The 23,699-nt window shown below is 37.7% G+C and overlaps 1 protein-coding gene across 1 annotated transcript in view; it reads right to left on the minus strand.

The window, feature by feature from the left end:
• Window positions 1–4,158: 4,158 nt before the first annotated feature.
• The window catches only part of LOC104622622 (chromosome unknown open reading frame, human C20orf194), a 30,505-nt gene continuing 10,964 nt past the window's right edge, over window positions 4,159–23,699 (minus strand). Inside the window, exons 8-18 of the mRNA XM_010289464.1 lie at window positions 22,335–22,493; window positions 19,406–19,531; window positions 17,187–17,224; window positions 11,459–11,594; window positions 11,011–11,097; window positions 9,788–9,894; window positions 9,008–9,082; window positions 8,631–8,833; window positions 6,822–6,887; window positions 6,074–6,167; window positions 4,159–4,525 (exon numbers count right to left, since the gene is read on the minus strand). Coding sequence (XP_010287766.1) covers window positions 4,413–4,525; window positions 6,074–6,167; window positions 6,822–6,887; window positions 8,631–8,833; window positions 9,008–9,082; window positions 9,788–9,894; window positions 11,011–11,097; window positions 11,459–11,594; window positions 17,187–17,224; window positions 19,406–19,531; window positions 22,335–22,493 — 1,204 coding nt within the window. The 3' untranslated portion in view covers window positions 4,159–4,412. The remainder of the gene's footprint in view (window positions 4,526–6,073; window positions 6,168–6,821; window positions 6,888–8,630; window positions 8,834–9,007; window positions 9,083–9,787; window positions 9,895–11,010; window positions 11,098–11,458; window positions 11,595–17,186; window positions 17,225–19,405; window positions 19,532–22,334; window positions 22,494–23,699) is intronic.

A 23,699-nucleotide genomic window follows, 5' to 3' on the forward strand; every position in this document is an offset into this window, starting at 1 on the left:
TAAGCCAAGAGAAGTCCAAGAGAAGAAGTCCACGACAGACAGCAGATGGATACTGTTTATTGGTTCTTTCCATCACATCTGAGTTACAGGTGTAAAAGTCACACAAACTGCAGGTATAAACATGTAAAACAATACAAAAATATATGGAAAGGTAATTTTATATTTACTGAATCAAGTTGTGTAATAAATACAATAGGCTAAAAGCTTCAATCACACAATTCAGTTTAACTGAAGTTACAGTAGTGTTTGTAAATGCAAGTTTTTAACTTAAAGTTGCAAATATTAAAGCACGGAGAACTAGTATAAAAGTGAATTTTGGCACATTGTAAAGTGAGAAGTGTTACATTAGTATCTGACTGCTGTGTAAAAATGAAGCAGTTTCTCACTAGCTTTGAGGTACGTTTTTAAACAATCTAAAATTAGATCAACAATGCGGTTCTAAGCACTCACAGTTTACAATTCACTATACTAGTTGCAATTTTTCCCTTTTAAGAATACCAAAGTATTCCAGAGTTTAAATCTGTGCAAATTCGGAAAAGTTTCAATTAAAAATAGTAATTAAAAAAACTTATTAGGGAACTTTTACATGCAACTTAAATCCTCCCTGCAATCATTTTTGTTAATTACAAAGTGTAAAATTGGGCTAATACCAAATTGCACGGCTTAATATAAAATACTCCAAGATTGCAGTGCAGTTCCAGTTGCAAATGTTCCTCTCATAAGTTTATCACATTTTTCTCCCTATAACTTCAGTAACTTCTGATCACACTCATTCTCGGTGAGGGGGAAAAAAAAAAAACACACCACCACAAGCTGCTAACATGAAGGTCAGCAAAGCATGTAAACCCCTTGAGGACTCTCAGCACTTCTTCACAATATCAGAAATGCCTGGACACAAAGTTACTGTTACCAATTTTCAAAATACAGTAAAAGATAAAAGGAACAGTGTAATGGCACTTTTTCTGTATCCAAACATTTGTGTTTTGAAATGGTGCTTTTTTTTTTTTTTTTTAGTTTTTACAGTAGCTAAAAAAATTTTCAAAACTAGATCCTTATTAGTATCTCAGTCCTCACCTCAACTTCAAAAGAGTGAGGAAACCAGATTACCCTACAGATGGGGTTCGATACAGTATAAACATCTCTGACCAGAGTACAAAAGTTACACTCTTCTAAAAAAAAAAGTGCTGCTGATTGTTAGAAGTAACTCCAAAATAATCAGCAACTGCTATTAAACTATCAGCAGCATCAGGCATTTACACATTTTAGTCCTCAAAGAGTTTTCTTTTAAACAGTTTAACCATTTGTGCTAATATTCTTCACTAGGTTAAAATTTAAGTCCTTTCACCAAAACCGTTTTTCCTTTAAAAAAAAGAGGGTGCAAGCAATACAACCCATGACCTCCATTTATTTTACGCTTCATGAATAAATGGTGTCATCTGCAAGGCACTACTATGTTTAAAGGATACCATTGTCACAGTTTCACTATTTCGGTATTTTTTTTGTGTGTTTTAAAGTCACAGTTCAAAACTTAAAAAAAAAAAATAAATTGAGGTAATCAAATTATTTCAATACCAAAATATATTAATTGAAATAGTACCAGTATGGTGAAAGGTCTTCATAATACACAGCTATTACCATATAGCATGCAGTACAGTATATAGGTATACTAGGCCTTTGTTCTGAGCTCTTCTGCTTCAGTTTTTAAGGAACAGCTCAATTTGCACAGCAGCACACCAATTTTAAATACTTATTTCCTCTTTGTTCACAGGGCTTCTCACTTGTAATTACAACTTGCTGCGCCAACCTCAGATGAATTAGCCCCACCAACATTTATTTTCGAGAGCCGCACAAATTGGGGTTCTTAAAAAGAGTTCAGCCGAGCCAAATAAGCTACAGTATCTTCATCTATCGTTCAATCAATTGCACTTAAATCTACTCTCTTATTGATTTACACGTTGAGACAAAGCATCAACGACGTGCCTGCTGTCCCAACCACTGGTATTTCTTCCAACATTACATAGTCATACCACTATTCTAGAAATATGGCTTTGCAGATTAGGTAACTTGTACTGAAAAGGAGCACACTGGGTTTACACTAAGTTTATTGGCAAAGAACTACGATTTGTTAAGAATTTTCTAATGCCCCTTTTTATTGCAGTGTTACGACCAGAATTTTGTACTCTAATAATCCTGGTCTGATAAATAGTTTCATGCAACCAACTGTACTTAGTTTGTAAACACCCGCTAGCCCCCCAAATCCACTGCTAGCTACGTTTACTCTACCAGGCACTACAGGATATTAAGACTAAAGTATAGCCATGCATAGATAAACTCACGAGCCTTATCATGATGCTCTATACCTGTAATACGGGTTACCCCAGAAAGCCTAGAAACACAAACTAATCACTGGCTTTTACTGTACTTTAACAGGATACAAGTAGTTTATAAAGTCCCGTGGTGTGCAAAAAAATTCTTAAAATTCAGACAGCTTTTTAAATCTACTAGGAAAGCTAGTAACGAAACCTTATCAACATCTCTCGCCCAATCTGCAGCACCTGGAATTCCACCTCTGCACTGTAAAACCACCAGCAGCACAGGCACCGAGCCAGCTAGTAGCAACGTGTACTGAAAGTCCACCTAAAAGGTGTTTCGGTTTTTGACAGGCTTATTGAAATTTCAGCTAATTTCAGATTCCAAAAGGTAAAAAATATAGTCCTTAAGTAGGGCGGAAAACTGTATGTAGCCTTAAGTTTGATGGCAGGAGTTAAATCTCATTTTCCTGCCACAGAAAGAGACTGCGTGGACACGTTATAAGCATTTTAAATGTCCTGTAAGAAATTACTCATTCCATTTCTTACTGCGTTACATACATCTGACCAAAAAGAAAAGCTGCAGTTGTATTAAAAGACTGAGCTGTTCCTAAAGCTAAGGAATATGAAAATAAAAAAATTCCTCCTGGACTGCTTTCACTTGACTCAATTCTGAACACACAGCATGCTACAATAATCTGCTTATTCAAAGAGGCCTCAATAATTACCTTTAAGTAGCTGCTAGGGTACCTTATAATCCTTCAGTCAGTGATCTATGAAGTCTCACTTAAATTGTATTACATTAAGTTAAGGGACAAGTTGCCAGAATTTCTATTACAGTATCATTTAGTAACTCCAAAAATTTTGTTGCAAGTACTTAAAACCTGGTGTATCAGTTTAGTGAAATGTTACAGTGTGCAAATACTTCTGAAAGCTTCACAAACAAGTTCTTTCATATTTCAAGTATATCCTTCCGATATTTTTTACCTTTGGAAATAAGCAGTTTTCATGAAAAGGAATTCTTCAGCTAAAGAATCTTCCTCCTCTCTTGCTTTGCTTAGTTTTTAGTACTGAAATAAGAAATGCTTCAGAGATAATCTTTTAAGCAACAGCAAGTTGCCACCATTCATGTCACGTATTTTCTAGAACACCAGTAACACTGGGAAGAACGCAAGATATCTCCACTTATCTTGTTTCACCCTGAAATGTATAAACACCTTTTCTTTAGAGAAGTCAAAATTTCGACTGCAGATTCTAACTGAGCAGAGGTTATGAGCCATGCTGTCCCCTCAGAAAAAAAGCAGATGCCTAAGTGTTCCCCCATTTCTCGCTTTGAGAACACCTTAACAGCAGTAGCATTATTTCAAGTGTTCCCCCATTTCTTGCTTTGGGAACACTGTAACAGCTGTGGGATTAGGTACCCTTCCGAGTTTTTCAAGTGTTCCCCCATTTCTCGCTTTGGGAACACTGTAACAGCTGTGGGATTAGGTACCCTTCCGAGTTTTTCAAGTGTTCCCCCATTTCTCACTTTGGGAACACCCTAACAGCTGTGGGATTAGGTACCCTTCCGAGTTTTTCAAGTGTTCCCCCATTTCTCGCTTTGGGAACACCCTAACAGCAGTAGGATCAGATACTCTTCCGACGTTCCCCCATTTCTCGCTTTGGGAACATCCCCCAATCCCACATACTGATGTATATCACTGCTCATCGATGCTTCTGTGCAACAAGTTTCAAGGGACATCCAGAGATTAAAGTGGTTTGATTATCTGCACAATGGACCAATTCCACGATTACATTCTGACCTACTAGGAAATACAGTTTTGCTTCTTTTCATCGTCTTTTAAATAAGTTTCCACTACTAGCCAGAGATTCCAGGTGATGCTTTGTACAGTCTGGAATTAAGGTGAAGTGGAAGCAAACCTGACAGTACACACAGCTAAGCAGTTACCATATTAAAATGCCAACCTTACAGGAATGATCTCTTAGCTTTAAAAGGAGTGCTGAAAACTGACATTTCGCTTAATTTTCTAGTTAACCAGCAAGGACAACAGCATTTTTGGTTACTGACAGCAGGCGGTTCAGAAATGCACAGAACACACGTGCTTATGTCTTCTGCTCAAAGAGATCATGATACTCTTGTTCTTCTAGTTCTCTGTTGTACTTCTCTATTTCCCTGTTGGCTTCTTCCAAGTAATCGTTCATGAATTGGTCCATTACTGATTTTGAAAAACTAAGGAAAAACACTTGTGCAAATAGCATTCGTTAGAAAAGAACATACAGGTTTGAAGAACGTGCCAGTTCAGGGACACTTAACGAAAGCAGAAATTCAATATATTACCTTCCGGGAGTCCCGCAGTCAGACCCAACCACAAATGTATTACTGGGGAATAAAAGAGTTGCACAATAGACATTTCCCAGTCACGAGGAAGAATATAAGAACAGCAAAACTACAGCAGGTTTGCAGATGTTTACAGCTAGTCTGGTTAAGTGGAAGTCTAAAAAACTCTGCCCCAAATGCAAATCATCCAGAAGTGGTTAACCAGTGCCTGTTTATTGCCAAACACCAAGATGGTGGTGGAGTGAAGGTCTAGTCAATACTGAAGCCCAAGTTTGCTGTTAGGCTATTTTCTGCCAGTATACCGTAACTAGGAGCTTACCCTGCAGACAGAAGTCTGCTTGTTTAAAGTTTTGAAGTTGTCCCATAGGGCACAGAAAATAACTGTTCTTATTCCAAAACAGAATCACAGAACCCACTTGGATTTTTGTAAAGTTTGTCAAAGTTGAAGTGAAAAGTAAACTGGGAATATAAAACCAAATTTGAAATTTCTGTAATAAAACAAAGACAAAAGCAATAGAAAGTTATGGAAACAAGAAAGAAGAACAGGAATACACTGGAACATTAGTATTACTCTGGCATTTCTTGCCAAAGACAAAAATATGATCAGGTTTAAATTAAAAAATAAAAATAATTTCTGGAAAGAAAGCCAGAGGACCCTACTTCAGCTGTAGTTCATGTTCTCCAACTGACAGCAAAGACAGAAAGGACAGCACATTTATGAAAGTTTACGTCACGATTTGGTAAGTCACACTGCTTGCTAAGCTGAAGTAGTTTTAAAATAAGGTTTTACTTGTTTACATGAGTTTAAAAAGGCACTACAAAAAAATGCACTTCCACGCCTAATTCTGAACACCTTGTTCATATTACTACACTGCATCCAAAAAGGTTTTTCTAATGCCAAGTTACAAGATGAGAGCAATCATTTAACATCAGCTTCACTGCAAAGATATGGGGCAGAATAGAAGGATACTGTAGTAAAACCTAAACCAACCCTGATTGTTTTTACTCCAGTGTGTGCACGCACATGCATGCACACAAAATTATATTCATTTTGAAGTTTTATCAGTCGTGACCAGGCATTAAGCAATATTAAGCGCTATTTGGTTTGAAAAATATTTCTTTGACAAGCTGTGGTTCATAAATTATCCTCTGCGTGAGCTCATGTACAGTTTTGGGATTGTTTTGTTGGTTCTGTTCTGCTTCTTAGATCATATCTCTGAAAAAGTGTTTTAATAGTAAGCTTTAAATGGCAAGCAGCCATGCACAGATTTAAGGAACAAAACTTTTCACTTCATAAAACTACCTGCAAACCAAACTGGTTCTTCACCATATCATCTGCTTTGACAGTCTACGTTTCAGATTTGCATAGCCTGTTGCCTATGTAAAACCTTCCTAAAAAAAAAAATCACCACATTTTAAAGGATACATGGATGGTAATCCATTTTGTCACCAAAAAAATTCACAAATTGAGTCCCGTTGTAAAAATAACCAGCTGGAAGTGGATCCAAGTGGCGTTTCACCTGCATTAAGAAAGAATATACCGTACGTTAAACATGTAAAACTGAAAGCTGCTTAGAGACAGTCCTAACAAACTAAAATAGATTAAAAAAAAAAAATCCTTCTGCTGAACTTAGCAGCCAGGGAGGAAGGTATGGCTTCTGGCTATAAAGGAGCGCTCTGAAAAGATGGTATAACAAATGGCATCCATATAGACTAGGGGAGTTAGGTACAGCAACACCAGTCATAGCCATGCCAAACTCTTAGGAACCCAACTCCAGAGATAGCACTTACAACCTAAAGGTAGTTGATGATGGCAGAATTAGGCATTTGGGATCCTAATTTGCAAGTGACAACCTGCACAGGACAGAGCAGGGAGAAAAGATGAGGAAAGACCATTACAGTAACCAAAAGCGTTCGCTTCTCCAACATCTTACACCTCCCTCTACTTTTCAGAGGTAACCTGACACCCTGAGATAACACCAAGATTTATATCTCAAATCCTGGACAGCCTCAGTTGCATTTCGAGTATATAAAGACAGTTAAGTGCTGCCATAATTTAGTGTTAATAATAATTTAGCACACTTGTTATGGCAAGTATGGGAGGTGCTCTATCATGTAAAAGGATATTTAAGAAAATCAGCCAGCAGTATTTGCTATTAATTTATTTTACTTACGTGAATGTTCTTTATTTCCTGAAGGGTTAGCATTCCTCTGGTTTTCAGGGCTTTCCTCTGAGGTTTCTGTATGAAGAATTAGACCCCAGTTATATACCTACTGAGTGACAATGTGATATCACAGTTTAGTTACATTAAGAAAAAAAACCCCCAAAACACAGAAAAGGTCTTTCTTGAAAACATGGGTAAAAGCAGTGAAATCTCTGATCACATGCTATTATGCTCAAGCCCAGAACAGAAGTACTCCTTTTAGAAGTATGTATTTTAAAAATTAATTTCTAGACAGAATTATTCAATTATATTAAGGCATTCACAACTATGTTCTGAAAACAAAAGTAAAAATTAAGTGATCTTACATAAGGTATCCTTAGAGATAACAAATCCAAAAGGACTTTAAATAATATAATTTTAATACAGTTCTAATGCAAAAAAGACCCCAACTGTCACATGAACAGAAAAACAACCTAGTTTTTAGTCTGAAAAGTTTTATAATTTATTTCATGCAGCATGCAGTAACTCTCAAAACTGTCTGAAGCCCTAAATTAGCCATGACTAGCGAGACTGTACAAAGACTATTTGTAGTCTTGAACTGCTCAAAGAGGAAGCACGTCACACACGAGATAGCATTCCAGTTCCAAGTTTTCATAAAATTCCAAAGTATTCCATAGTGTGCTTTCTTATATATCAAAAGCATTTGCCTACATATACTACTCATGTGATCTATAAGGAGCATGAGATACCATCACAGAAAATGTATACTCCCCTGAAGTAATACAACCTGCTTAAACAGGGGTGAGAACCTGAAGATCCTTAGGAACTGCTCCAACAATGGTCTGCAGGAAATTTTTTTCCCTTCCCACATAACTTTTTAGAGATACTATGCAAATCCTAAGCCACAAAGAAGTAATCATGAGTATTTTTAATTAACAAATGTTCCAAAATGGGCATCATGAAAGGGCACAGTCAGAACTATAGGCTCAGGTGCTCAGGTTCCAACTAGAGTGCTATAATTTACAATTTGTGTGGTTGAACAGTTTCTGTCCAAGTATATTTCTGAATCAAGCCTCAAGACTTGCTTCCTAAGACCTTGATGTGCAGCCTGGCAAAAGTAATACCTGCTGGTATTAATTGGTTACGTAGCAGCGAACCATCTTGTCCTGCACTCCTGGTCAGGTCGTGCCAGTCACTGTGTGAAGTTAGCAAGACACCACAACTGCAAAATGCACCTTCTAGGCTTCTTACAATGTGCATAGTCCCTGTTCCCTGCTCCAACTTCTATTGCATAGGTACATTAGCCATGCAGAAATACGTGAAGTCTTACATAGCTGCACACTTGACAAATTCAGCAAGACAGAAATGAAAAAAGCTACACCCTCCATTTCAGTGGATTACTTCCAAGGAGGTTTTATTTAGTGAATCAAAACAAGTTTTCAGCTTTGCAGTATTCAGATACTTCAAGAAGATTTATTTCATACTACGCTTTAGCTTTTGGCAATCGTGTCTCAGCTAAATCATCTTGTGTTTATTCTGGACATAATCCATTTGCTCAAGCGTTCAAGAGCAGATCAATCCATGAATAAGCTGTAGCAGATATTAAAACAATACACAAATTACAAAACGCATTTGCAAACTGTTAGTCCTCTGTCTGAAATACATTTATATCCTGGAATACTAATACCTTGGTAGAAGAGAAAGGAGATTTTTTAACAAAAAAAAAAAAAAGGTTAATCGAGACACTCGGATTCCTCCTTTTGTTGTTAAGAAATGCCAAATAGATCACACTGAACAGAAGTAAACATGCCCACAAACCTGTTTTGCAGTCTCTCTGAGCCAGTCTTTTATATCCTCTTCCTTAAGGGAGCAGCCAATGAACACAAGGAAGCACTCCTGTTGACTGCTGCAATCTCGGTTATCGCTTCTTGAATCAGGAGGAGTTGGCCCCTCCTGAACAGGCACAAGACTTAGTGAATTAGACGATGTGTTGTGACAAACTTCAATCACTTTATCAGAATCTGACAAGGAGAAGACAGAAGAAAAAAAAATAATAATAAAAGTCCTGATAATCATTAATCTAATTTAACATCAACACATTGGTGCAGACAGAATACAGTACGTAAAAAAGTTTTCAAATAAACATACACGCAGTGCAAACACAAGACAAAGCATAAGCAGTAATTTGCCCTTACCTGAAAATTTAACTTTGCCCATGATGTGATAAATGTTTCCGGAAAAAGGACTTGGCTTGAGCAATGACTTAATCGCTGTTTGAAATAGAAGACAAATAGATTATCTCACTTATTTTTCTTCTCCTTGGTGTAGCTTCTGGTCAGACCTATGCTACAGGTCCCTCTAATCCACATCCTAGTGCTTCAGGGGAAAAAGCTGCAGTGTCCCCCGGAGCCCCACTACATAACACTTCTAGATGTTTTCATTTCTTTGCTATGGGATAGGTGGGAAATAACATGTGTTTGGCATAATGAACGCTTACAGTGTGTGTGGAAAGTAAAATGGTGCTCCTTAACACTGTTTTGCTAAGGAAAGAAGGAAAGGCATGATTATATATCTACTCTAAAGCCTAACACAGAGTTGAGCCTATTTTCTAATAACTACAAAGGACCATTTGGCATGAAAAGTAGAAGCTAATGGTCACTTATAAACTGTATTTTTACACTACTCAATAAAATTAAACATTAAATAAAAAGCAAACATATGAAGATAAGTGTGTCAATCTCTAGAAACAAAAAATTAAATTAATTTTCATCTGAACAAAATCATAGGTCAATTTTCCAGAACAGACACTAAAGACAACAATTTACTGTACTTTAAGGAAGGAAAGCTGAATTTTCAATTAAACGTTTACTTCAGCAGTAATCAAATAACTGTGCTACGTCAGTGCCTTCCTTCCCCTCTATTGCTCAGTATTTCAAACTTGGATTTAAATCAAGTCAGTCAAAGTTAATTTGTACCTTTACATTTGGTCACAAATCGTGTTTTTTCTAGAGGACGATTAAACCATACACAGATCTGAACCATTGGAGGGAAGACAGACCCAGCTCCATATTTGCCTTCATACCTTAAGACAAAAACAAGCACACCCCTTCAACATACAGAAAACACACACGCTTGTGCTTTTCATCTAACAAACTTCTTAACAGGAATATTATTTCATCACAGGGAAGCCTTGCTCACAGGAAGAAAAATACTAAGTTTTCTTCTCTAAGACATCCATGAAAACATGATATTAACAGTATAAGGTTGTTCAAAGCTCTCAGGACTCCTTTTCATGCTCTTCCTGCGGCAATTTTTTTTTTCTTACGTGTTATCTACATATTATTCTTGCATAGTTTCATTAAATTAGCAGCTGTACAAAAGTTTTAAATACTTTTTCCCTGCTTCTTCTCTCTCCCTTTGGCTCCATACAATCCACAAGCCGCTCTGACATCACAAGCTTTGCAACAGTTTACTTTAGGAGCCTTACTTGCATCCAATTTAGAGCAAGAATTATGACTGGAAAGATATACATACATACAGGACTGGCAAGGTATGGTAAATAAATTGTGCTTCCAGCACTATAACCTAACTAGAAAATAGTCAGCCCGAAATTGTAACGGCTGACAGGTTTACGTTTTCTGCCAAGTAGGTGCAGCACAGATAACTGCAACAAGATGTGTAAAGAACACTCAACCATGAAAAAAAATAAAATGACTCGGTATTAAATGGAAAGCTTGGTACATGTATTATTGTGCCCTTAGCCTCTGCCAAGACTGTCAGTAAGGTTGCTGGGGTTTATGAATAATTGTTCTGCTAATAGCTAGACTGACATAGCAAGTTCATTCCAGTAAGGCTGAAGAGCTGTCAGAATGAAATTACTCTAGTCATTATTGACCTCACCCATCCCGATCCTTCCCAGCTTATTCCCAGCGGGTTCTTTTCTATTCTTCTGAAAAGCAACAGTAATCTTGGCCATCGATTTAAATGGTGTCCAGAAAGCATCCTTTTCCCCATAAAAGGACAGCAATTGTGTATCTACTAAGAATACTCATCAGCACTCTTTTAAAAATGATTTACAAAGCTATTGCCTGTTCCAAATGAGTAGTCTTGAAAAAAATATAAATTAAGTTAGCAAGACTTTTTAATCTTCAAGTTAATTAGAAAAATAGTTTTAATACTTCTCAGTCTAGATACTTGCCAGCCAGGATACATTAAATATCGAGCTCTCAACATCTGAGGATTTGAAAAACTGCCTTCCGAGAGAATTAATTCAATATCCTCATTCCTATAAAGAGATAAAAAAGAAGATTTTTAATTTTATGAATTCAATGAAACGGCCACTATCTGTATGCTACTTACATAAAAAGGAATGTGTTAGTCACAGTAAAATTAAGAGTCTTTTTCCCTCAGTATGACAGGAACAGTAACATAAGCCATACTCTGCAAGCAAAAACATACATATCCTAATCGCTGTATTTATATGACCATAAATGTAAAGGGAAGATACCTTTTGCATGAGAAGCAATTAAGAAAAATCTGCATCTCCTTCGTATAAGTTACTAGAGTAAAACAAGAGACTATAAGTTTCTACATGCATGTGTCCCATCTGCCAGAAGTGACAAACACTGGACACCGATTAACATTACCTAGTTACAACTCCATTTTCTGCCAAGATGAACGAAACAGCAGGATTTGCCGCTCGGATAAGGCTCTGCAGTTGCACAAGGAGTGGATGCTTCTGCTCTTTAGCATGACTTGTGAAAACCACATTACTCACTAGTCCTGTGTAAGGAAATCAGAGGGTAGTTTACAGAAGTCAGTTGTTTATTAGTCACTGTTGCATACCTAAGTGATATAACAGACATTCTCTTATTTTCCTTCCATCTCACTACACTGAAGTTACTAAGGACAAAAAAAATAACAACCAAAAAAACCCCACCACACAAGCAAGGAACATTTTATCTCTTGCAAGCTCAGCAAAAACCCAGAAGCCCATCTAAATTCACACATGAACACTGTGGAATAACCAAATGCAGAATTATCATTAACTATTTATTTTGCAACTGCATCTAGAGGGCAGCCAGCTCAGAAGCCGATTCTGTCACAACCCATAGACACTCGGGAATGATACCTCCTGAGAGAGACACAACCCTTTTCCGTCACTAGAATGACTCACGGGGAAAGAGGCAGGATGTTGTGATCTGTGGGTTCTTATGATTCAGTGAAAACAATCTTACAAAAAAAAAAATTAAAAACATGAGCCTACCGATACAGTGCCAGTCACTGAAGACGACGTGACTAAGGAGGAAGACCTGCTTGCCAAAACACAGCTATACCAGGTCAAGACATTTTTCTTTCAATTAGTCCGTGTAACAGAAGCAGTTTAGATTCCATGAATCAAAAGAATCAATTACTTAAAAGAATAAATTCATACGAGAATCAGTTTGAGAAGGACTAGTTCAACAAAAAGCAATGATGTTTAAAGCCTCTTGGCAGATTCAATGTGTAGAAAGATAGCCTAAACAGCTAAAAATCAGTACTTTGGACTGTGACAGTTGCGACTTCCAAAAACAAAAGAAGGGCTTGGTTTTGGTTTTTTCCCTCCTGTTTTTAAAGATAGACCCCCAAAATGCTATTCAGAGAGCAAGCATGAACCCACAAGGCATCAAAAAAGATAACCAAGAAAAACAATAGGATAACTATTTGTCCTGAGCCCCAATTCCCAAAAACACTCAGCTGTGTCACCAGAAAATCAATTCCTTTCTCAAACTTAACAGTACCCCTTCACTTTGCACCTAGTGCGACCAATTTCACTGAAGCAACGATTACTCTTCCTCAGCAAAAACTCGCCAAGATTTGAAAGTGACAACACAGTCTTCATGTTATACCTGCTGTCTTGCCAGGTGTAAGACAAGTTTCACATTAAATGAGAACCAACTGCTGCTACTGCAGATGCCTCTACAGGCAATCAGAAATAACATACCAGCGATCACAGCCGTCAAGCCTTGGGCACTGGAAGGGATCTCATTAAGAAAAAAATGCAAGATGACATATCACACTTATCATCCAACTAATTTCAGTGTTATAGGATCCACGCTTTACAATTATATCAAGAAAGCATTACATCAGAATGAATTTCAGCCCAGTTCCTCAAAGAGACTGACTCCCTGGGATGAAAATGTTGTCCAGAAGGAGTAAGGAATGCTATTTCTTTGCTCAAGATGTGCAGCTCATTTCAGAGACTTTCCTGTGACTACAAGGAAGACAAAACAATAAACTCTTGACTATCCATGAATGATCGAACCAGGATGCATCTCCCCTGCCCCCAATTCATCGCTATTTAAAGCGGAATACGTAATGAAGCTCACACCATCTACTCCGCTCTGGGGAGACCCCCCTGCAGGGCTGTGTCCAGCTCTGGAGCCCTCGGCACAGGAGAGACACGGACCTGCTGGAGCGGGGCCAGAGGAGGCCCCAGCAACGCTCCGAGGGCTGGAACAGCTCTGCTGGGAGGACGGGCTGGGAGAGCTGGGGGGGCTCAGCCTGGAGCAGAGAAGGCTCCGGGGAGACCTTCCTGCAGCTGCCAGGGCTGAGGGGGGCTGGGGAGAGAGATGGGGACAGGCTTTTTAGCAGGGCCTGTTGTGATATGACAAAGGGTGATGGTTTTAAACTGAAAGATGGGAGATTCAGACTAGGTATAAGGAAAACATTTTTCCCAGTGAGGGTGGTTGAAACCCTGGCCCAGGTTGCCCAGAGAGGTGGTAGATGCCCCATCCCCGGAAACATCCCAGGTCAGGTTGGACGGGGCTTGGAGCAACCTGATGCAGTTGAAGATGTCCCTGCTCATTGTGGGGAGGTTGGACTAGATGGCCTTCAGAGGTCCCTTCCAACCCAAACTATTCTATGATTCTACAATCCGCTGCCTACAGTTATTCCTGATCTTTACAGAAGTCTTTAAAGTACACTAATCCTTCCAGAGGATTCTTTACACAGACATTTCTATACCAACTGTTTCTGGGCTACTTACATTATACCATATGCTCCCAGTCACTGTTACTTGCATCACTGACCCTTTCAAGCTAGGATTTTAATAAAATCCCAAGCAAATTTTCATCATTAGTATCTCTCTTTTTTTAATCTGCCACAGAAGTTTCCATTCCAATTTCAGAAATGTCTAAGTTTTCTCCTATACACAGTTGTACTTTAGAGAGATGGGGGGAGAACAGCAAGCACGCTTCGAAATTTAAATCACATGCATGCTTGAAATCAGTATGTAGATCACGCAATTAAGATGAGAAGAATGAATAAGCTAATCAACAGCCACCACATTGTGGGTGTGCTATGCGCAGTGGTTTGGGTTTTTTCCTTCATATCCCCAAACTTGATACTGATTTAAAAGTCAAGTTTAATTAAAAACATAGTTATACTTTCTGTGAAGTTGGCACAGAACAACAAAAAGGCTGTGTAACAAATGCTGTGAAGCATACACTACAGTTAGAAGCACTATGACTTGGAGAGAACAGGTAATTGTCAAGGACTAAGCTGGCAAAGCTTAAAGTGAAGAAAAAGATGCAAGAAATAAAATACCTAGCAACTCAGAAACCTATGCACCTTGTCTCATGCTCCTCACCCATACTCTTTCTCCATCAATCTCCACTTCAGTTGCTTGTCTAAGGGGAACAGCTTTCAGGCACTAGCTGTCATTCCTGCTTGTAAACTCCCACGCAACCTTGGAAGTAAGAGAAGACTGCTCAGAGCCTGGGGAACCCGCGAGCGTTGGCTCTGCACACACCTATGCATGTATCTTGTAGGTGCCAGTACCCCACAAAAATTGGCCCTGGGTTAACAGACAACAGTCCATGATACTGAACTGCCCGACAGGTAGTGTAATCCAGGAGAAAAATAGCTTTTTGAGAACTGGAAGATGCCTACATAGCTTTAGTAACAAATAATTTTGACCTTTTCTATTTAAATTGTCACTGCCATCTCTGTTTCTACTGCATTTTGAAGACCACCCAGTTTTATTTAATTCCTTATTTATACATTCATCTAAAGTGAAAAATCTTTGCAGGCTGGGGAATAGCATGCTTCATAGAAGCAGTAAAGAAACAGGAGGGATAGATTAAAAATACGTATGCTTTACAAAAATAATGGATCCTCTTTGCTCCCAAATGTACAATGGGCATATTTAACAATGGTGATGTCTTAATCTGTACAGCAACTTCATATGTAACACAAGATATGCCAGTGTGCCCTTAGACTCTAAAGTGTCATCTTACAGCAAGAAATAAAAAAAAAATAGGGCATATTTGGAAGGAGTGAGACAAAAGGAAATTACAGCACACAGATGGTGGTAAGCTTTTTTTGTTTTTGTTTTTTTAAAGTTTAAACAAGCATGCAAGGGAGAGACAAAACAAAACTGCCAACATTGGTCACTCTGCTCAAGTCTATCAGTTCTCCCTGATCTTCATCTGTTTCTGTTAGTCTTATAGCCTTCCAGGCAGAAAGTGTCATATCATATTGTCAAATGATGTCATGTTGATCGTATGCATAGGTACCCTTCCAGAAAGCCACACAATAGAAGGGACCTGGAAAGCAGCAGCAAAAGGCTAACCCTACTCACTCCCAAAATTTGCAAGTTATGTGGACAAGGTAATCACTCAAAAGCCTAATAATTCCTACTTGCCTATACCCATACTTGTCTTATACCTGCATTGCAAGAAAAAAAAAAGGTCTCAAAGTATTGCTGTTGTTGCACCAGAAGCAAATTCTCAATTATACAGAAGTAAATTCTCTACTATACATGTGATAAACTTTCCAGACAAGTGCAGAATTGTAAGTGTACCACATCTCAGTTCAAAGAATACTTTTCCTCCTAAAACTTTTTACACAAAAAATGCCCTTATTAATGGGAAACAATTTGTTTTAGATGAATAGACCTCCAGGCTATCTAATGTCACATTTTTCCATCGGAAAACTAGATGACAAAACCTTGCAACATGCGGAAGTAATTCACTGCCAGAAGAACATTCTTCTAACCTCTGGTGTTTTTCCTTTTTTTCAGTGTTTGGACCATAGGAAAATTAGCTATACTGATTCTAAGCATTTTCTAGTTCCTCCTTGAACAATGACAAATTCTCACCCCATCAGGTCTGTACAACTGCACTTAAAAAAAAAAAAGAAGATACGTCTGAGTATTTTTTTTTTTAATTCTGTCATAAAACAAAAAGGCATGCTTGCACTCAGTAGTTACTGATACTTTCTTATATTATTATTTCTTAATATTCTCCTGCTCTCTTCAATTTCACCCATGGCTATACCCATGGTAGTTATATATTTGGGCAGTTCCCCAATTTTTACCACCAATATTTTTCTCCAAATAAGAATAAAATACTGATTTATATTACAGCACCTACATTATTTTCCAGCTTGCTGACGACTTCATTCTTTTGCACTCCCTTCACACATGAATAGGAGGTGGCATAATTCTGGCAGCAAAACAGAGCAGTACAAGAGTCTAAACAGCCACAAGAAAAGTGCAGCATCCTACTCTGACAACTGCATTTAAATGCAAACACAAAAATTACAGTTCTGCACTTCACTTGAAGACATGAGTTCAGAAAGTCATGCTGCAGTAACTGTGGTCTGACAGCGACTTAAAAAAAAATCTCAACTGCCACTGGTCTATCCAATTTCAGTCTGAGCTTATAGTCTGCCTAAAATATAGATTATCTGACTGGATAGAGATCTGTTCTTATATATATATATAACACACCACATGTGCTGGTCTTAATGTTGTGAATCGGCTACATAACTGTTAAAAACAACTGTAAAGGTGCTAGAGTCAAACTTGCTTCTGCTCTTGAAACCTGAAGAACCTATTTGATGATAGGTCAGGAAAGATGTTATCCCACTTAGGCCAACAGCTGCTCTAAGTTCCAAGTCTGACAAGGAAGATGATGCAGTCAATGATTAATTTCAGAGTCAGGGTATAAAACTAAATATATGGGTAAGAAACAGTTCTTCTCCAAGTGAGATTTTTTTTTGTCTGCTGCAGTGTCGAAGGAACCCTGCAAGGATCCAATCCATTTTGTTGTTACAACAGTTTAAGATAAGCAGTTTAATTCATGGTCTTAGGAAACCCATCCTCCAGCTGAGGACAACCAGAATGCATCATGCTCCAGAGTCTTAAGTCTCCTCCAGGTGCCTACAGTGCTTAATAACGTAGGCAGATTGTCTGTTCTGCACAGATGGTTCTTACCTCCAAGAGTTTTTCATGATCCTTTGACTGGATACATTTACAGTGTATTTATTTGGCCATATGTCTCAGCTACTTGTTCTATATAGCTCAAAGTCAAGAAAAGTGACACATACCTTGTGAACACTGGTCCAAGAACTTGGGAAAAAGAAGCCTAAAAAAAAATCCCAGAAGTTTGTATATCAAGAACAGATATTATAATTTAAGAAAACCATTTACATTCAACAGCTAGAGTCTTACTATCCAACCCATTTTCATGTTTCCTTTCCTCAATCCATGTAACTGGAACATCCCTACAGGTTGTGTCTTTCAGTTCTCCCCCAAAAATTAGTTTTGTAGATGGTTTTAATTCTTTAATTGATTTAAGAGCTAATTCTCACTATGTAATCTATTCTGTGTTCAAGGAAACCATAACAGCTCCAATACTACTTTAATTCCTATTTAAACAATAGGAATTTTAAGCATGCCCTAAAGAATTGCACCTTCCAAACCTGGTGGGAACCCTTCATGGAAGGGCTGTATGTACGTAATGATTTCTGTACATATCGTACTGATTCCTGGCATTGTGTCAGACAAGCAACAATTATTTTTATGAGCTTTATCATGCACAGAAAAGCTCCAGAGATAGTACTTTATCTGTTCCCCTTCAACTACCTCCCCCCTGCCCTGGCTTGTTATTCAACAGAGAGAAGAGCTTCACCCTAGGCTCGTGAGAGATCTAGATCTCTGCAGTAATGAACTTTCTGAGACAAGAAGTGGTTTTGATTTTCTTGACTGCAAAAGTTTCAACTCAGACATTAAAATCACTCTTCTCGATTCTCACAGGGAGATCACCAAAGCTTCCCAACTGAAAGACTGGTCTTTGACAGTACATGGCTACTTGGTAAGTTCTTATCAGAAGAGGCTACTTCGTAAGTTCTTATCAGAAGAAACTTCAAAGCGAGACACAAATAGTCTACAGCATAGGCTAAGCCTCTTCCTTCAATTGCTTCTGCACTTCAGGAGACAAACAATGTTAGTCAAAGGACTGCAGGCTACTGCTGCTATAAATACTACTCGGTACCATGACCAGTAACACGTTAGTAAGTTAAAAAACAGAACAAAACAAAAACCCCAAAACTAGGAACGGAACTTGTTCTTTCCGTAATATTTTCCATTATAGGAAAGACAAGCTGAAAAGGCACTCCAGCATCAATTCAACAATATTTTATGTAGTCTTTATTATTTATTTACAACCTTTGTCACAGAGACAAAAAGATGCAGTAAGGTAATGTCTATTTATTGACTAGTGCAAAACACAAGAAGCGTATTGGTTAGTGTTTTAAAAAGAGCTAGGAAGTTTAAGGAATGCGTTTTTATAAAATGATTGGGCAGTTCACCTCTAAGCTGTGATGCACAGAGTTTTTTCACAAATAGTAGCAACGCTAAGAAATCTAAAAATTGTAACCCTTTTAACTTACTTTTATGAAACCAGCTGCAAGGTATAATTGCAAAATTTAAGTATCATAATTTTACAGACATGTCTATGAAATTAGTTCCATGGTTGCTGAAGTGCAGAGCACATACACATACAATGAAACAGCAGCCATAGCACACTATCTTAAAATGTCAGCGACTTGGCTGTGCTACTGTTTCCTCCCCACCCTGCCTCTGCAGTAACCCAGGATATCAGATTTTAATACTTGCAATGCTTTTGCTTCCGTGCTTTGTCATTCTCTTCAACAAAATTTGGGACTGCTTCCCATAAGTTCCATATTTTAAATCTGCAAAGTCTTCATGTAATATCCAAAAATAGTGACACAATCAATAACCCAAACTAAGATGCACGTCTCAATTTTTAATCACACTCACAAAAGATTGTAAGAAAAAGAATGATTTAAAAAGCACACACGACAGGACAGTTGACTGTCCAGATTTTACAAAGTCCTTAGCCAGAGTATATGTATTTAAGCATTATGCTAACTACAATGTTTGTTTATTCTTCCATAAGCTAAAGTTTCGTTAATATTATATATAATTATATACCTAGTGGAAACCAAGTGTCATCCTTACAAACCACACAGCACTTCAAAGTTCATCCCAGACGATTACCTAGTAGTTTTATGAGATTTAAGACAGTTCAATGGCATTTACCATCACATCTCTCTAATTATTATAAAAGTGATCTCAAACTCACATATCTATTTTCAAACTAGTAGTTAGTTTGAAAATAAGCAGTAAATAATGTTTATATTTAATAGTATACAGTATTATTATATATAAATATGAAGTATTGCATAATAATATAAAACAATACAATATAAAATAGTAATAGCAAAAATATTTTAAAGTATACCTATGTTCCATATAGCAACTCAGCGGCTCTACACAAGTATTAACTGCTCCAATGATGAAAGAAGACTTCACATCTGGGTCAGGATGAGTTTGCAGAGCCTGTACAACATCAATAACATCAGTATATCTGTAAGAAAACAAAACGAAATATGGTTTCAGTGTAATGGAACGACACATTACAACATCAAGTAAGAAATCAATTGTGTGCAAGAAGGTTAGATTTCTAAAAAAGCCTACTGAAGGAGTTATAAAGCAGTTCAAAACTTGGCAAATCCAAACAAGTGATGCAGACGGCACGCAACATTAGAAATAAATGATTGACAACTTGGGAGAAAAGCAGTTTAAACTTTGCGCTGAACAACTGAACAGTCCAGCCTCCCAGAAGCACAAAAGGCACAATGTAAATACAAGCACGTTATGCCTACTGCAAAGCGTGTTACGTACAGTTCAAGTAAAAAAAGATATTAAAAAGCAAACCCCCTCCCTTCTCAAACATTCAAATTTAAATGTGTTTCTACAATTAACGCATCCATTATTTATCAGTACTCCAGACACTGCTGTATTTTACTTCTGTATGATAGCAAAGTTTAGGCGAGTCTGAGGTTTTATTCCAGATGTTTGTATCTCAGCCAGATACAACCTTCTCTGAAAACTGTACTGTCAGTTATTGGATTACTTAGAGAACTCCAACTACTTTAAAACTGTTTATACCAACACTCAACTACTCAGAAAAGAATGGAAAACCTGTAACTAACCATCCCTGAAGCCAATACTGCTATCAGGATGTCAGTTACTTTGTACATCACTGGACTTTATCCCACTCCTACTAACTTTAAGGGGGAAAAAAAAAATATCTCACTCTAACATGGGAAAAAAACATGCTTTTCTGCATTATCAGAATGGACAATAATTGACATTGTTGTAAGTGGACTTATAATGGACAATGTTATAAGCTCCATATATATGCCCTTAGTGAAAAAGATGAACACTGGGTAGCCTGAGAACCAACACCATTCCTGCCAGATTACGGTCGTACTTCCCTCAAACTCGTTTACGTTACCTGTTAATGACTCAGAAACAAGAGTGGGCAAACGTGGAGACACTACCAGCTCAAGTGCTACACGTGAGATGGAACCGTCAAACAGGGATGGCTTAGAGTCTTCACTTTTATACCACAAAACCCCCTGGCATTCATCCAAAACACGTTCATCAGTCTTACTTCACTTTCTCCTGCTGTATCAAGTGAATAGCATATTTTTGACAGCTTGCTTTCTGCTAGTAGTTTAAGAGGTCATAATCCTTACAAAGCTGTTCCTTCTGAAGTACAGAGACTCAAAACATACCATGTAAGAAGTGCTGTGCAAAAATTGCACAGAGATTTATTTGGATAACAACTCGCACACCTGCCTCTCTTCGTATCTTTTATCAACTGGAAATTTGAAAGTTTGCGTCACTTTTCACAGAATCACTAAGGTTGGAAAGGACCTTCAAGATCATCAAGTCCAACGATTAATCCAGCGCCACCGTGTCCCCTAAACCATGTCTTGAAGTGCAGTTAATAGCGCCAAAGAAGCAAAGCAAGGACTACCAAAAATGCAAAGACAAAGCAAGCGTCTAGGCACACAAAGACGCTAAACACTTGGAAAAAAGCAAAGATTGATTCTTATGCTTACTGTAGCACACTCATTCTCTGTTTAAAAAATTCAGAGTCACGGTAGCTTAGGATTTTAAGTTTCTATTTGGAGGAAAAAGTATTGCAAACTGAATGGATCATTTAATACTGGAAAGTATGAATTCATTTGTTAAAGATTCTCTAGCACTCATTGATCTTTTAGAAGTTTAAAGGTACTGTAAGCACTTGAGAGAGATAATTACAGTCTTTATGTCACACCATATTACACTTCCTAAAATTAATTTCTATTCTGAAGCACCTGAAATTAAAATTTGCCAAAATGCGCTCAGTCACCTAATGCCTTTAAGACAATAGATCTTCCTCTGAAAGAAATAGGGAGGTGTTCCACCCCCACTTTTCATCAAAACAATTTCAAAATTTTACCAAACTTGCAGAGAAAATTATACGTGAAAGGCATGGCGAGAACTCTGCTAACATGCTTTTCTGCATTCTGTAAAAAGTTGTGCATTTATCCCATGGTTTTTTTTGTTTTGGTATCAGCAAAATACAGGTCTGTTGGGAAAAAGTAGCACCAATTCACTTGTGTACTAACAGGGACTACAACACACAGCACTCCCTCTAAATATTAAGCTAACGCTATAGCAGGTAATATTCAGTAACATTCAGCTGCAGCTCTGGAGTGCAACTTACAGCACAATCTCAAGCTGTCTCTTCTCTATTGCCCCCATCTAGATCTATGATTTTCAAGACAGACAACCAGTACTCTTATTTTGCCACTGGAAATGCAAGCCTGAAGGAAATAGGAGAATATGTGCATGAAGAAGTCCCATCAGCCTTTGAAGGATGAGTGCCCCTCTATTGAGGGCCTCCAAGGGAGGTGGCGGGGGGAACCAAACTAATCCCAACACAAAACCAAACAGCTGCACCAATAAATAAAGTGTCACTTAACAACAGTCTAAGACGCAGCTGGAAAGGGCAAGAAAACTTTGTTTGAGAAGCCAAAAATCACAGTCAATGTCTTAAATAGGGAAGATGAGCCAAATGCAGTCCATCCTTCCTTTTGATTAAGGAAGGCTTTGGACACCATTGTTTCAATGGAGTAACAAGCAATAAAAGTAACAGGTTGAAGAAAAGCTGAGTCTGGTACATACATAAACCAGAATTAACACTTGAGCACAGAAATATGACTGATTACCCATCCCAAAGTGATGGGAAAGTTTAAAAATGCCTTGGAAATAGGAAGCGAACAGAAAATCTCTTATTCTATGCAACAGTTCAAACTGTTTCAAACATTTACCCTTGCAAGACCACTAAGAGACGCTTGTTCTTTTTAGCATAAGTGGACAGACGGACGCTGTGGTTTTGCTGAGCCTCCAGGACACTGGAGAGGTAACGCTGGAAATGGGCTGCACTGAAACATTCCGGACTATCCATAGTCTGCCGATAAACTATCCACCTAAACGACAGAAAACAAGGACAGAAGTTAGTATTCTATGACATATTTCTGTTTTCTTTTTATTTTGAACCAATGACAAAAGAATAAATTTGACAAGCCTTAAGATTCCACATCTCTCATACCACATGGGAAAGAGGAATTTACTTGGCTTTCTATCATCTCCAGCATAAGCACATTCTTAACATTACTGCCAAAAGGTTTTGTGGTTTTTTGTTTTGTTTTTTAATGAAACAATGTTCACCAGCTTCTTCAAAGCAGCACATCATGGGAGTAGTTTTGATCTTTGTTAGTGATGCAGTAAACAAAAATTGTATGAAACCAATTCAAAGACTCTGGGCATGAAAATATTTCACTGCAAAAATTAAAAGTAACTATGACATTTGCAGGAAAACGTGATGAAATGTTTTACTACCGAACATTCAGAACTCACCTTACATGTCTGCCCTAAAAACAGTCACAAAACTGTTCTGAATCAACTTGCTAATATCAAGAAACCAAGTCAAAAGTAATACAAAAATAGTCCAGAACATTACTAAGATTAAATGCTAAGGTGTTTGTGCTGTAAGATTTAAAAGGATACTAATTCCTTTTTCTTTATTTTCCAGAAGCTAAATGAACACACAGAATGGTAAATTCCTACCGTAGATTTATCTTATTGCCATACAACAGAAGTCCTGAATATATCTCCTGCTATTGCAGAACAGAAACCAGGTCAGATTAAAAACAATGCTGTAGCAAGGACTGTTAGTACAGTCTTCTCCCCCAGAAAAATGCATTTTCAACTCACTATCACAAGTCAATAAATGGAAGCTCTTCACCCATTTCCTCCAAGTTCTGACAAGAAGACTTCCATATTTGCTTAAGGCAGGATTCATTTGGCCCTTCTAAGATTATTCTTAACTGTTTGTAGAAGCAGTGATAGTTCCAGACACGCATCATAGATCTACAGTGATACCTGTGGTATTCTTCACACGGAATAGCAAAGAAATCTCCTGTGATAGTTTTCTTGTCTCAGTATCTAAAATCCAAGGACAAATCTACCTGGCATAACACAGTTAAATGAGATACTTGAAGTAACATAAATTAAATAATATACCCAACAGTCTGCTGTGCAGAACTACTTCAAGTTCCTCATAATATTTACTGAATTTATTCTTATAAACACATCTTATAACATGTATGTTTACTAAAAAAAAAAAAAAAAAA

Source organism: Phaethon lepturus, unplaced genomic scaffold (assembly GCF_000687285.1).
Source record: "Phaethon lepturus isolate BGI_N335 unplaced genomic scaffold, ASM68728v1 scaffold30380, whole genome shotgun sequence".
Lineage (NCBI taxonomy): Eukaryota > Metazoa > Chordata > Aves > Phaethontiformes > Phaethontidae > Phaethon > Phaethon lepturus.